This window comes from Elephas maximus, chromosome 24 (genome assembly GCF_024166365.1).
Source record: "Elephas maximus indicus isolate mEleMax1 chromosome 24, mEleMax1 primary haplotype, whole genome shotgun sequence".
In the NCBI taxonomy this organism is placed as follows: Eukaryota; Metazoa; Chordata; class Mammalia; order Proboscidea; family Elephantidae; genus Elephas; species Elephas maximus.
Genome location: NC_064842.1, coordinates 26,867,219 through 26,882,137, shown reverse-complemented (window position 1 = coordinate 26,882,137; position 14,919 = coordinate 26,867,219). Strand labels below are relative to the sequence as shown.

The window sequence follows — 14,919 nt, the reverse complement described above, 5'->3', positions numbered from 1 at the left end:
ATAGAATATGAATATAATTATTTTAAAGACTTTTTTTTCAGTTGAGGTGAATCTTTGAGCTACTTTGGTTTTATTGTAAATATACAAAATAAATTGCATGCAGTTTGGGTCTTACTAATATTTGCATAATTACTGATTTTTACTTACACTTAGGAAATTATGCTAAAAATTCTGCTGATGTTTATAATACAACTATATTTTCAAATCCAATTTTGATATTACATTATTAAGGTATTCTTATTTTCTCTTAAGAGACCTCAAATTATATATTTGTTATAATTTATGTGGCCCAGTCATTATATGTTTTATTTTAAAAAAAGTGTTTTAGTGTTGTGACCATTTTAATAAAATAAGTTTTCAAGTAGGGAGTTAAATTTAATAGAAAATACTTTCCTATATTTTACTTCAAGGCAAAGTTGTAAGAACATCGTAACTAAGGTATGTGTTATTTGCTATATTGGGAATGATCATTGCAATTAAAAACATACATCATGTATATTTTAGATACCACTATTTCTAATAGGGAAACCTTGGTGGCATAGTGGTTAAGTGCTATGGCTGCTAACCGAAAGGTCGGCAGTTCAAATCCACCAGTTGGTCCTTGGAAACTCTATGGGGCAGTTCTACTCTGTCCTGTAGGGTCGCTATGAATTCGGAATTGACTCGATGGCAGTGATTTGGGTTGGTTTCTAATATGCTAAAAATCAACAGAATTAAAGATCGACATATCGTGAACATTTACCGAATGCTCTCCATTTCCTTTGAGGCAATTTCAATTAAATGCAGATAATATATCGGGAACAGTTTTCTGATGCGTTACCGTGGGATATTGCTTTAAGTAACTTTATTACTATTACTATTTTCAGTTTTTACTAAACATTACTTTCTTGCCTCGTAATTCTCCTGGGCTTGCCTTGTTTTCTTTTGGGCCGTGGGCATATGAGACAAGGCTAATTTGAGTGCCTGTAAGCTAAAGAAGATAGCTTAGACTTTATAATTATTTTGCTGAAAACTGCCCAAATTCATTCCATTTCTGTCAGAATCCCCTTGGAGTTTTTGTACAGGTGAGGCCAGTTTAATAGATCTTGAGCTTAGTCTCCAGAACACCCTCAAGAAATTCTGGTAAAAAATATGTATTTGGTTCAAATTTTGTACTCCTTTGAAAATGAAGGCATTTTTTTCTGTGATGAATAAGAAGAATCATTACTTGGAAAATTTTTTCAAATGTGTGTTCAAATGTGTTTTTCTCATAGTATTTGCAAACATTTAATTTTCAAGAGTAGAAATAAACAGTTTGCTTATTAAAAAAAAAAAAAACTTTACCAAACTAAAAATCCTTTAATATGCTTTTGTTGGTAGACAAATTTTATTTTTATGACAATTCTGCATTATTATCAGGGCTTATTGGCACATGATTATTGATTTAGTTGTGAGACTTCTCCAAATTGTTTTATAAACAAATCCATGCAAAAATGAACTTATTACATCATTCTACTGTTAATGTTCCATATAGAAAGTAGAAAATCCAGGTTAGGAAAATAACACAAAATTGATGTATATAGTTCATTAATATTGGTGAGCTTGAAGAAAGAGTTCTCAATTTGTAGAGTTAAAAAGGTGTTTAATGAATTGATATTAAAACAAGTTTACTACTTAATAAAATAATTACGGAAATTCTTCCCATCTTTACTTTTTATTTATTTGATTAATTGAATATTGATAAAATCTTCCACTCTTATTTGTCTCCTAATAAATTATCTTTGAAACTCTATTTCTTTTGTTTCATTTTCTAATAGTTTTGACATGTGAAGCTTTATAACACACATTCTTTTAGAGTGTACTTTTTCCCTTTATAAAATATCTGTCTGTATCCCTTTTATATTGTTTGCTTTCAATTTTAATTTGTCTAATATCAAGTTTGCCATCATTATTTTCTTTTGACTTTCATTCACACAGTAAATTTTTTTCACTCATTTTTTTATTTTTATTGTGCTATGTACTATATAGCAAACATTTGCTATTTTAACATTTTTTGTGCCTACAATTCAGTGACATTAATTATTCACATAGTGTGCAACCATCCCCACTGTTGCCAAGTTTTTCCATCACTCTTAACAGAAGCTCAGTGCCTCCTTAGCAATGGCTTCCTTCCTCTCTCCCATCTCTGGGAACCACTGATAAATTTCATCTCTATACATTTGCCTATTCCAGATCTTTCATGTAAGTGGGATCATATAAAATTTGTCCTTTGTGACTGACTTATTTCACTCAGCATAGTGTTTTCACAGTTCATCCATGTCGTAGCATGTATCAGGACTTTGTTTCTCTTTATGGCTGAGTAATATTCCATTGGATGAATATACTACATATTGTTCATCCATGGATCTGTTGATGAACGTTTAGATTATTTCCATATTTTGGCTATTGTGAATAATTCTACAATCACTCATTTTTTTTTTTTTAGTAGTCTTGAATAGTTTGGTTTTAAGCATATCTCCTATCAATAATACATAAACAATCCTTGTGTTGCCCAGTGCCGTACTAACCGAAACTCATGGTATCAGAACCAGGTCCTCTCTCTGCCCAAGAGTGCAAGAAGAGTTCTGAAATGTTTGACTTTACTGTGCAATGTGGGGACTGCCTGCCTGCACCTGGATTTTGCTTTTCTATTCTATCTGAAAGTCATATTTTTTTAAAAGCAGATTTTAATAATCATAACATTCTTATTTTATCTCTTTTTTCTGCAACTTTACATTTTCTGCATTACAATTTTTTTCTTTTTTTTCCCTTTTGACTTTTTCACAACTCTCATTTTCTTGTTTTTTAAGTCAGGTTTTAATGATAGGATTGTTTCACAATATTAAAATCTAAAGCATAGTAATAGAATTACTTCATCAGTAAAATAAGTTCTAAATGTGCACTTTAGTTTAAATATATGAGTTCCAATTGAACATGCTTAAGGATTGACTGTGATACTATTACTTTTCATATCTATTCTGTGCAAATATAGCAAAAGTTTCTTAAGTAGTAAATTCTAAAATATCATTTAAAGTTATAATTTCTCCATCTGGGCTTATGATTAGAGGTTAACTTGGAACACAAGCTTCTAGTCTATCCGTTTAGAGTAGTGGATAGGGTATTGCTTTAAAATCAGAGACCTCGACTTAAATTTCACTCTACTTGTTATGAGGTATGTGGCATTGGATATTGCTTGATCATTCTGAGTAACCATTTTGTTATTTGTAAAATGAAATTAATATCAGCAACTTCATAAGATTCTTGAGAACATTAAATAAGAGAATATATGCAAAGCACCCTTGTTCATTGTCTGACACTCTTTTTTATCTTGAGTTAAATTGAATACTTCTTTGATATGATTTTAATTATTAAATAAATTAGTCAGTTGCCCTAATCAATCCATTCATCAAAATTTTTTGGTACAGACATACCTGGGAGATATTGAAGGTTTGGGTCCAGACCACTTGCAATAAAATGAGTCACACAAACGTTTTGGCTTCCCAGTGCATATAAAAGTTAGGTTTACACTGTATGGTAGTCTACTAAGTGTGCAATAGTGTTATGTCTTAAAAAAAGTACATACTTTAATTAAAAAACACCTTAGTGTTAAAAAATGCTAACCACTCTCTAAGCCTTCAGTGAGTCATAATCTTTTTGCTGATGGAAAGTCTTGCCTTGATGCTGATGGCTGCTGACTGATCAGGGTGGTGGTTGCTAAAGGTTGGGGTGGTGTGGACACATTTTAATGGACATTTTCTCCTATTATTGTGGCTGTTATTACATCGAGTCCTAACTTTTTCGGTTAGATGGAGTGGAAGCCATATAAGATGGGGCCAGCCCTTCCGACTTCGCCACGTGACAACAGGAAAATACTTGAGTCTCCTGGAAGACAAAAGCCTTCTCCTCATGGACAAGGAAAAAGCTGATGTCAAATCGACAGCATTCACCTTCCGGTCTTCCAAGGTAAGACAGGAGATACTATTTTGGATTTTCTGTAAGTATATCTCCATCTCATTTCCTTTGATGTCAAAAATGCAAAAGGCAATGATGTGAGCATGTTTTACTTATATTTCCAAATTCCCAGTTTCTCTTCCATCCATTCCTCTGCAGTAAAATCCATTTCCTAAATCACAGAAATGTACCCAAATGTTTCACCTGGTTCCTGGTTCCGTGGTTATTTACCTATAACGTACCCTCCAGCTCCTTTCTGTTTTCTCAGCACACAGTTACCACATTCCTTGGCTCTTATATGATTTAAAAAGAAAAAACAACAGCTAGTTGCCATTAAGTCAGTTCTGATTCATGGAAACCCCATGTGTGTCAGAGTAGAACCATGCTCCAGAGGGTTTTTTTTTTTTTTTTTTAATTGAGCTTCAAGTGAACGTTTACAAATCAAGTCAGACTGTCACATATAAGTTTATATACACCTTACTCCGTACTTCCACTTGCTCTCCCCCTAATGAGTCAGCCCTTCCAGTCTCTCCTTTCGTGACAATTTTGCCAGCTTCCCTCTTTCTCTGTCCTCCCATGCCCCCTCCAGACAGGAGATGCCAACACAGTCTCCAGTGTCCACCTGATATAATTAGCTCACTCTTCATCAGCATCTCTCTCCCACCCGCTGACCAGTCCCTTTCACGTCTGATGAGTTGTCTTCGGGAATGGCTCCTGTCCTGTGCCGACAGAAGGTCTGGGGAGCATGGCCGCCGGGATTCCTCTAGTCTCAGTCAGACCATTAAGTTTGGTCTTTTTGTGAGAATTTTCCAGGGGGTTTTTAATGACTGATTTTTCAGAAGTAGATCACGAGGCCTTTCTTCTGAAGCACCTCTGGACAGACTCAAACTCCCGACCTTTTAGTTAATAGCCCAGTTTTTACCATTTGCACCACCCAGGAATTCCTTGTTGTAGCATATCGGAATTTTTTTCAAAGACATTTACATATCCACTTAGTTATGCAGACATTTCTTCTTGTATTTATTACATCATTTGTAAGAAAGAAAACCCTTAAAGACCTTCAGACCTTTAGCGAGAATCCTTCTGAACCAGACAAGGAGTAGAATGGAAAGAAATAAAGGCACATCAGAGCCAGGTTGGAATGTGGTGCTTCAGGACGGCCCAGTCAGTACTGCTGGTGGCCAGCTGACTGACCCTATGGTGCAGTGGATTACTATACAGCAAAGCAATGAATGTCCTGAACAGTTGAGCATCTCAAGAACTGTTGAAAATTACACGTTCAATTTACAATTGCCAAGAGGATGTGATCTTAATATCAGACGAGGTGGAATTCAAGCAAATGAGATCATTTAATGGGTCAAAGAAGGGCACTTCAGAATACAGTCATGCTGTTGGGAACTGTCTGACTGACAGTCTGACCGCATATACATTTGTGGTTCCATAAGGTTTTTTTTTTTTTAAGGGAAAGCAACTCTCCTTAAAGACCCCAAGCCCAGACTCTTGTAGCACTGGACCATGGGTGGGTTACAGGCAGGTGAGGCAGAGAACATGACTCTGGGCTCAGGCTCTAGAGCTTTGTCAGACAGGGGCTGCAAGGGACCTGGCTGCTCCTTCTCTTTAGGGGGAGAACAGCAGGCGGGGCTGGGCGCATTCCGCTCACTCCTGGCTCACCTTCTCTCTCTCGGCTTCCTCAACAGCCTCCTCAAGCAAGGGCAGTACCACTTCTGAATATTTAGCAGCTCCTTGAAGTTCATCCCTAAAGGCAGAGAAACTTGTACCTCCTAAGGGAGGTGAGCAGAGGCAGCCCACACCCGGAGTGGCCAGGCATTTCTGCCCTGCTCTGGCCACCGCTTGTTTGAATTGGAGTCCGTTGACATTCAGATAGGGAGGGTGGGATTGGGTGGGGCAGGGGTTGACAGAGCAGGGACACAAGCAGGTGTTTTTTGAAGGCCCACATCCCTCTTTGCCAGATGGGGCCGAGGGATCAAGAGGGTGGCTTGTCTTGGCCTTAGAATCTGGAGGCCCGGACGACAGGCTTAGCGGGTCTTGAATGACGTCTTACCCCTAGCTTCACCCCTCAGCCTGGCTGCCCATCCCTGCATGTCTCAACTCACCTCATGGGGCACAGTTCCCAGAGGGGCTGTGTTCCTCGCCAAGGACCCTGCCAACCTTCCAATCTGTGCCGGCAGACAGTGCAAGTGGAGGCCTTCCCAGCCAGCTGCTCCAGCCCCGTCACTGCATGATTTGCTCTGGTTAAACCATTCCAGGCCTACCAGGGTGCTGATAGTTCATGACCCACTGGAGGAGCAGACCTGACGGCACAACCCGGCCATCTTTCTATGAGGGGCGAACCCCTGAACCCCAGGTCACAGTCTGCAAACGCAGTTGCCTTCCCTGTCTTGGGAAGGCAGCTGTCCCTTCATGACCTCCCTGGAGGTCCCATTCTACAGTCCACACCTGCAAAATCCCTCCCCAGGAGGCCGTGGCTGTGTCTTAACGTGTGTGCTCCAGAGCTCTTGCCATCCAGCTGATGGGAGCCCCTCTCCCTCTTGAATCCTTTCTGGAGCAATCAGGTGAAGTCAATAAACCAAGCACACCTAGTGGGGACGACTGAAAGTGGGCTCCCATAAGGTTTACTATAATAGGTTTTGCGGTGGTTGGTTCCTAACTACCATTGTACCTAAGTAGAACACGTTGGTAAGCGGGGACTGCCTGTGTACGATATGGTATTTGCGTAATGCCCAATTGCATAATGTCCTATTTCATAGAATGTATTATGGATGTTAAGCGATGCATGACTGTGTCTAAGAGCACAATGCACTGAAGATGTAACAGTTACAAACATCTATGTAGCAAATAACAGTGTTAGGATCTATGTGACAAAACTTACAGGAGATATAAAGAGGTGTTTCTGTAACACCTAGTAGTAGGAAACATTGCTCATTTCTCAGTTCATGTTAATTAAGTAGCAAAAAATAGGTTAATAAATGTTGTTATGTGCCATTGAGTCAACACTGACTCATAGCAACCCTACAGAACAGAGTAGAACTGTCCCATAGGGCTTCCTAGGCTGTAATCTTCACGGGAGCAGATCGCCAGGTGTTTTCTTCCACAGTGGCTGATGCGTTCAAACTGCTGACCTTTTGGTTAGTAGCTAAGAGTTTAACCACTGAGCCACTGGGGCTCCTTTAGATTAATATGTAGAAGATGTGAATAACATGTAATAAGGTGTATCCTTCATATATAAAAACCATTTGCCATTGAGTCCATTCCAACTCATGACGATCCCATTTGTATCAGAGTAGAACCAGGCTCCACAGTGGCTGATTTTTCAGAAGTAGATCACCAGGCCTTTATTTGGAGGCATCTCTGGGTGGACTCAAACCTCCAACCTTTCAGTTAGCAGCCCAACACTTAACTGTTTGTCCTACCCAGGGGCCCCCATTCATATATCCATGTCTATTTCTCATATCTGTGAGGGTCTTTAGGGTGTCTGAGCCAGGGGGTCCTGCTCCTAACTGGGATTTCATGCACTCATGAATCTTCAAGGGCTGACCCTGAGCTTGGCCTGGGAACCTGCTAAGATTTCTGCCCTCCCAGAACTTGTGAGATGCAGTTAGAAGACAGGGGCCTTCTCTGCCCCACTCCTTGACTTTTTAAATAAAATAATTGCTCAAATGGATGCTCCCTTTTAAATTGGCAGACACAGCTGAGCTTTCTCGATATTGATGTCACCAAAGATCAAAAGTTCCTCCTTCTGCCGATGGTGAAAACCAGGCATAAGGAAGATGAGTCGCCTGCCCAAGTCACCAGGCTGGGGAGTGTGGAAGAGTCAGTGGGCGTACAGTTATCTCTGCCCCAAACCACCTGGTCAGGTTGGGCACGCACATGCTTGGCTCCCTCTCCTGGGTAGGAGGAGTTGGCCATTCGCCCCCAGGATGTCAGAGCTGCCTTCAAGAGGTGTATCCTCACTGAGCTGCACAGAACTGAAGCACCACCCAGCCTTCCACAGGCTCCTGGGCTTATGGTCTCCAGAAATCCTACTGTTGATGTAAAAAGCTGAATACTAACTCTATGTTTCTCTTTTCATTCTTTCTATAACAATCCTAATCCTCCCTGAGGCAAATGGAGGCTTCTGGCAAAACAAGGAACAGGTCATTCCCGTGGAAATGCAAATGCAAGAATGAAATATATGTATTAATATATTTTGAAAATATCCTTGCATGTGTATGACCTTCGATCCAGCAATCCCTTTTTTTTTTTTTTTTAAAGGGGAAGGGGATTTGTCTAACAGATATAATTGTACATCAGTAGGTAAGGATTTCTGTGTAAGTTTGTTTCATCATTTTTTTGTCATGGAAAAATTAGGAAGGGGAGTCAAACATTCTACAAAAAATTATGGTATATCCATAATATTGAATGGTATGAGCTATCAGAATATATTGATCTAGAAAGATATTCATGATAATATTGCTGAGTGATAAAAAAAAGCAAGTTGTAATGTAATAGGTATTGTAAATCTTTTTTTTTTTAAACTAAAAAAGAAATCCCTGTGTATGTTTGTATATGCCTATGGAGGAGAACTGTCCCCATAGGGTTTCCAAGGAGCGGCGTGTGGATTTGAGCTGCCCACCTTTTTGTTAGCAGCTGAGGTCTTAACCACTAGGCCGCCAGACAGGTACAAATGGAAGATGTGTGAGAATGTGAGGGAAGGAGTTTTCATTTTTCTTATATTTTCAGTAAATCTCTAGGCTGTTTTGCTTGTTACAGTGGACATTTCTTTTGTAACAATAACAAAAAATCTACTAAAGAAAAAAACAACCATTGCACTAACTTTCTCAAACATAAGTTTTTTTGTAGATTTCTGGTTTATTTCTTTTGGATGTGTTCCTAAAAATGAAAATACTAACTGAAGAGCTATGAATGTTTTTAAAAGCTCTAGACACATCTTGCCCAAAGCAATAGCTTCAGAAACATCGTTCTGAGTATCTCTCCTGATATGCTGTCAATATCAGAGTACAGCTTGTATTCTCCGAATTTCTCTTGGCCAGCTCATTCTGTTGTCAGTGTTCAGGGACTCTGTTTCTGGCCTTTGATAATTGTGTAATGTCATAGCTTACACTTATGGTAGAGAGACCAAGGATCCCAGGATTATTTTTTAAGGAAGTATATGTTCAGTTTCTTTAAAGTTAGTTCTCCGCCTAGTATGCGTGTTTATGTAGCCACTCCGCACTGCGGGTTGTTAGTAAGTCAACGTTGCACACTTGACTCGTTTGATTCAATGTGGTAATTGCATGTGATAGTATGGTTGAGGGTAGTAAGGTGTGAGTGAAATTCAGGACAAAAAATTATTTTTAAAAACAGAATTTTAATTTTAAAGTCACTGGCAGATTAGATAGTAAAGATTGTTCCATGAGTTAGAGACAATATGCCATTATTTTTTAAACTATTATTTTATCATACATTTAATTATAGGAAATTTTAAAAAAGGAATACAAAATTTCACAATGAGGAAAATTAAAAGTACTCATAATGTCTTACTCGGAAACTACTCCTGTTAACATTTAGGCTATGTGTGTATGTGTGTGTGCGTATATATTGCAAATGGTTAAACACTCTACTTCTAGCTGAAAGATTGATCCTTCGAACCCACCCACAGGTACCTTGGAAGACAGGCCTGGTGATCTGCTTCTGAAAGGCCACAGCTTTTATTGTGCACGTGTGGGGTTGCCCTGAGTCAGAACTGACCTGACAGCAACCAACAAGAGAAATATGTATATTCTTATGCAAATAATGTATACCTTCTACATTTGTTTGCCAACTGAAACTTCCCCCCACAAAGTACTTTCATAAGCACGGCTATGCTAATTTTTTTACATGTTGCTTTAAAAAAAAAATTGAATAGTGCACTTAGAAAAATACCTTGCAGGGGGAGGATGCAGGTAACCAAACGTCGAAAGTGCACATTATTTGCGTAAAAATATGGTACTTCAGTTTTTAGCAACGTGTTTTTTTTTATATATATATTTTGATACTAAATAGGGTATTTTATACACTATATTGTGTCCAAATTTTGTGTAATAATTTATAGTGTACTATTATATTCTTTTACTACATTTTTTAATAGAATTTGGTGATAGCTCAACATTCTATTATATAGATTTATTTATTTGACCAATTCTTTATGTTTGAATATTTAGGCAGTTTTCCATTTGTCACTCTTAAACTGAACATTCTTGACTCTAAATATTTTGGTATGTATTTCACTATCTCCTTTTTGGAAGACGAATTATTTGTTCAAAGGCTATGAAGATTTTAAGGGTTTTTGATACTGTCAGTTCTCAGAAGGCAGAGCACGGTGTCTGTTTTCCTTATCATAGTACAGTCCTGACACTTCATAGGCACAGGGTAAGTGTTATTAGAGAATGAATGCACAAATTGGTCTTCAGAAACCGGTGCCAGTATTCATTCTAAGCAGCAGTGTCTGAATGTGGACATTTCTGCGCAACCACATCAACACTGGATATTATAATTTTTTAAACAGTTCCCTACTTTTGATAAAAAGTCAATTGTATCTTATTTTACGTTCCAATGATTTTAAATAAATCTCTTATTATGAAATTGATATGATTTGAAAGTCATATAATAATGGCTGTAGTATTCTAGTGAATAAAACATATTCTACAATAAGCACATTTTAGAAATTGTCTTCTTTTCATTTTCCTGATCTCTTGTGGCTCTTAAAAGCAGATGGATGCGAATAAAGCTTCCCTGTGCTTCCTCTCCTGTCCCCCCAGAGCGATGGCTATAGACTTCTCTGCTAGTATATGACTTTTACAGTTTAAACTGAAATGTGCTTCAATTTATTTAAGGCATTTTCTCAAACATACTTTCCCTTGTGATTATTTTGAATGAGTTCTCATCATAACTATTGCAGAAAAAAAAAAAAAAAAAAAACTCTAGCAATGATACATCCAAGAGTGCGAACTTCTGAACTTAAAGTAAAACTTATTCTACAACCAAGCATAATATATTCAGCCGGGAATGGAAAGTGAGCCAAAGTGGTATAAAGCGAATTGATTCTCCTGGACCTCTCTTCTCTCAGAACCAGGAGGGAAGAGAAGTGTTTTTTTTTATGCCCTCTTCCAAACTCTTTGAAATTTCCCGTATATCTTAAGCTCTTCCTATTGTCAGGCCAGCTCTGGATGTATCTTAGAAATTAAAGAATAACTTTTTCTCACAATAATGCTTGACTTCAAGAGTATAGTCTAGAGCTGGTGACTTAGAATTCCCATCTGGGCAATCAAAAACAGAACAGTGACATTTTCCTTTGCTTTTGTTTTCTGTAATGACAGTCTTTTCCAAAGCAAATTAATGCTTCTGGCTTGCTTAAGTCTCTTTTGAAAAGAATTCACAGTATGTGCCCTACTGTATTCTAAATGTTTCAGTTTTTATTCTTGATTTTCAGAAAGTTGTAGATAACCAGTAACTTTAGGAAGTAAAGGAAGTAGAGCTATAATTGAAATAAAAATATTCTAGTAGTTAAAGCTTTTAGGCGTGTGTTTCTGTGGGTTTATATCTCAGAGGAAAGAATAAATTAGTGTTCAATGATCTATAATATTTACCTAATTTTAATTGGTAGAAAATAATTTTAAAAATGAAAGATGTTTTATGACATTAGGAAAGTCATTAAAATGCAACTATATGGTCTTAGAAAAAATGATGGAATTAAAAATAAAAAAAAATTTATTAAAAGTGACGGAATTAGCATACTATAATTTGATGGCTCACTTTTATTTAAAATAAGTTATAAAACAGAAACCGATACCCTAGGAAAAATAAATGACACAGGAACATATAAAAATATACCCACATGTACAGATATGTTGTAAAATATTAAAGAGTAATTAACAATAGTGGTGAAAATGTTAGAAGAAAGAGAGCCTGATGAAATTAAAATCCATTCATATAAAAAGTGTTTTCTGCAATTACATAATAGAGAAGCATTGAATTTAGAACTAAAATAGAATTATATATCTTTTAAAATAAAATATTGCTTTCATACCATCACTATTTTAGAGAAAATAGCGTAGCTAAGCCATTCCACTCATCTCTTTACCCGTAATTACCTTTGGTCATGGTACCCCTGGTCTTTGAAGCACTTACTAGGGGCCCCTTAAAGGTATATTTGATACTTTGTTTTTATATCTCAGTAGGGCTGATACGTTGAAAATACTTACCATATCTTTACAAATTGCTGTTAGATTATTTCCAATGAGAATAACGGACACTTAAATTTCTGGAAGGCAAAGACTCTTATTTAACATATTTAGACTTGAGGTATACTTTGAGTATGCAGTTAATAAATGGCTGTTGGTTGACATAATTGCTGTAATACAATTCAAGTTTTCACTATTGATGCAGAATTAAACTTATCTAGGTCAGTTACCTTAGGGTATAATTTGGGAAATCCTCAGTAAAAAGCATCTCCCATGACTCTTGCATTTACATTATCATTCCCTTACTTAAAAGTATGTGAGACTTCTTTGAAAGTATGTGTGTAATCTGAATAATTTACAGATGAAGATCATTCTTACTTAAAATTAAAACTGAGAAAGGCTTTAAAAACTCATGCTGCTAGTTGACATAAGGAACATTTCCCTTGATGGTCACTGGGGTGTCTTTGACACTAATGTGAACATTCAGTAGTCATTCTCAAATTCAGGGTTTGACAGAAGAATCAATAATTGTTCACAGCCCTATATATTCAGAAGAAATTGAATAAAAGTAGAAAATAGTTTTTAATATAACCTCATTGGTCCTCTCTTACAGAGAACATTTTACATGCTGAAGAAAGTCATTTGGTTCATGTAGGTTTTCTCAGAGCCATTCTTCACTTTCTGTACTCCTAGAACTTTTAACCATCACTCTCAAGGTATTGAAATGTTAGTTTTAATCATACGGCAGGTCTTGCCAATCATACTTGTATTATACTCCCTTCAGATGTGTCTTTTTTTAGCTTAAAATACCATGAAAACGTTCCTCTGCAGATTACTTCCCTCGATTATCTCTCCCCCATGCTCCATGAATAGAAATCTTTTGCTATTGGAATGATGTCAACCATCCTCAGATAAAACTACCAATAGGATTATAAGCACTGTGGAGCAAATGAAAAAATAAAAAAACCAAAACGTTTTTCGTTGTTGCTGTGTCATCAAGTTGATTCTGACTCCTAGTGACCCTATAGGACGGAGTAGAACTGCCCCATAGGGTTTCTAAGGAGCTGCTGGTTGATTTGAACTGCCGACCTTTTGGCCAGCTGCCTGAGCTCTTAGCCACTTCGCCACTAGGTCTCCAAAAACATATTGAGGGCATAATTTTTAGTATTTTATTTTTATTTGAGATTTTCATTCTTTGCATAGCAAATGTTTGAGATATTTTAAACATCCATTCTCACACAGTTAAATATAAGAGTAACTGTTAACTATCTGGAGCCCTGGTGGTGCAGTGGTTAAGAGCTCAGCTGCTAACCAAAGCGTGGGCAGTTCAAATCTACCAGCCACTCCTTGGAAACCCTGTGAGGCAGTTCTACTCTGTCCTATATGATTCCTATGAGTCGGAATCAGCTCGATGGCAACGGGTTTAGTTTTTTGGTTAACAGTCTATTATGTGCCAAATAATGTGCTTAGCATCTTGCATGTATTATAGCATTTTGTACTAGTACATTTTAATCTTTATTATGCAAATGTGGAAGCTGATGCTTAGATAAATTCTGTGGCAGGTCCAGACTTTGAACATAAGTATTAAGCCAAAGTCATTTTTAGTAAGAAAATTAAAGATTTAAAATAATAGTAGCAGAGAGAGAAGACACGTCACTCACCTCTGATCGTCAGTCGACCGGCATTTAAGTCCTAAATATCTCAGAAATCAAGGCAAATTGGAGACCTCATAGTGTTTTTTAGTTTCTTATCAAAACTGTTATACAAATATATTTACGGAGACATCTTTTTAAAAAATTTAATTGGGATTCAACTTAAATAGAAGTTTTCTATAGTAACCCTTTCTCAGGGGTGTTGATAACATAATAGAAAATAATGTCAACTCAACTGCTAACCAAAAGATTGGCAGTTTGATCCACCAGCTACTCCCTGGAACCCCTATGAAGCAGTTTTGCTCTGTCCTATAGGGTAGCTATAGGGTTGCTATGAGTAGGCATCAACTCAGCAGGAGCGGGTTTGGTTTTGGTTTGGTATGGTTTTACAAAAGATGCAGAAATTCAATTATAGTTTTTCTGCTGATCCTTTTCAATGGCAGAGATCCTAAAAGTGAACTCACTGAAGCCTGCTGTGGTTAAGATAGGGTATACTAGTAAGGGTTTCACCGGAGAAGCAGAGCTAGCAGGAGATGTGTATAGATTAAAGGATTTGCCTTATGCAATTGTGAGTGCTAGCTGAGTAAGCCAAGTTTGCAGGGTAGGTGGTCAGGAAGGGAAGATCTTGAGTAGGCTGGAACACTTCCTTATGCACTAGCTGTAATCTTTGAGTTTAGGGAAACCCTAAGTCCTCTTTAAAGTGCTCCTCTGATTAAGTCAGGCTCACCCAGGATGTAAACTCTGGTTTGATTTAATACTAGTCCCTGATTAAAAGCCTTACTTACATCTGTAAAATTTCTTCTCCTTTGCCAATGTAATCTAATCGTGGGAGTGTATACTATCTCATTCATAGGGCCTGCCCAAATTAAGGGGAGGAGATTATAGGAAAAAGCAAGAAGGCATCTTCTAAGATTTTTGATCATCCCTGAAACTGTTACCTGAGATAATCTTTAAACTTTAAACCAAAAAAATCTCCTGAAGTTATCTTAAGACCTAACAATGATTTACTTTAACTAGTGAAAAAAAGTCTGCCTTGTGCAGTATACTGTTTTAAGAACTACCTACATGGGATCAGATTG

At 37.3% G+C, this 14,919-nt stretch overlaps 1 protein-coding gene across 6 annotated transcripts in view; it reads left to right on the top strand.

Annotated features, from left to right (window-relative positions):
• RYR2 (ryanodine receptor 2) overlaps window positions 1-14,919 on the top strand; it is a 750,192-nt gene that overhangs the window by 360,255 nt on the left and 375,018 nt on the right. For all 6 annotated transcript variants that reach the window (XM_049868553.1, XM_049868552.1, XM_049868551.1 and 3 more), the window contains one exon: window positions 3,825-3,981. In XM_049868553.1, the coding sequence (XP_049724510.1) occupies window positions 3,825-3,981 (157 nt within the window). The remainder of the gene's footprint in view (window positions 1-3,824; window positions 3,982-14,919) is intronic.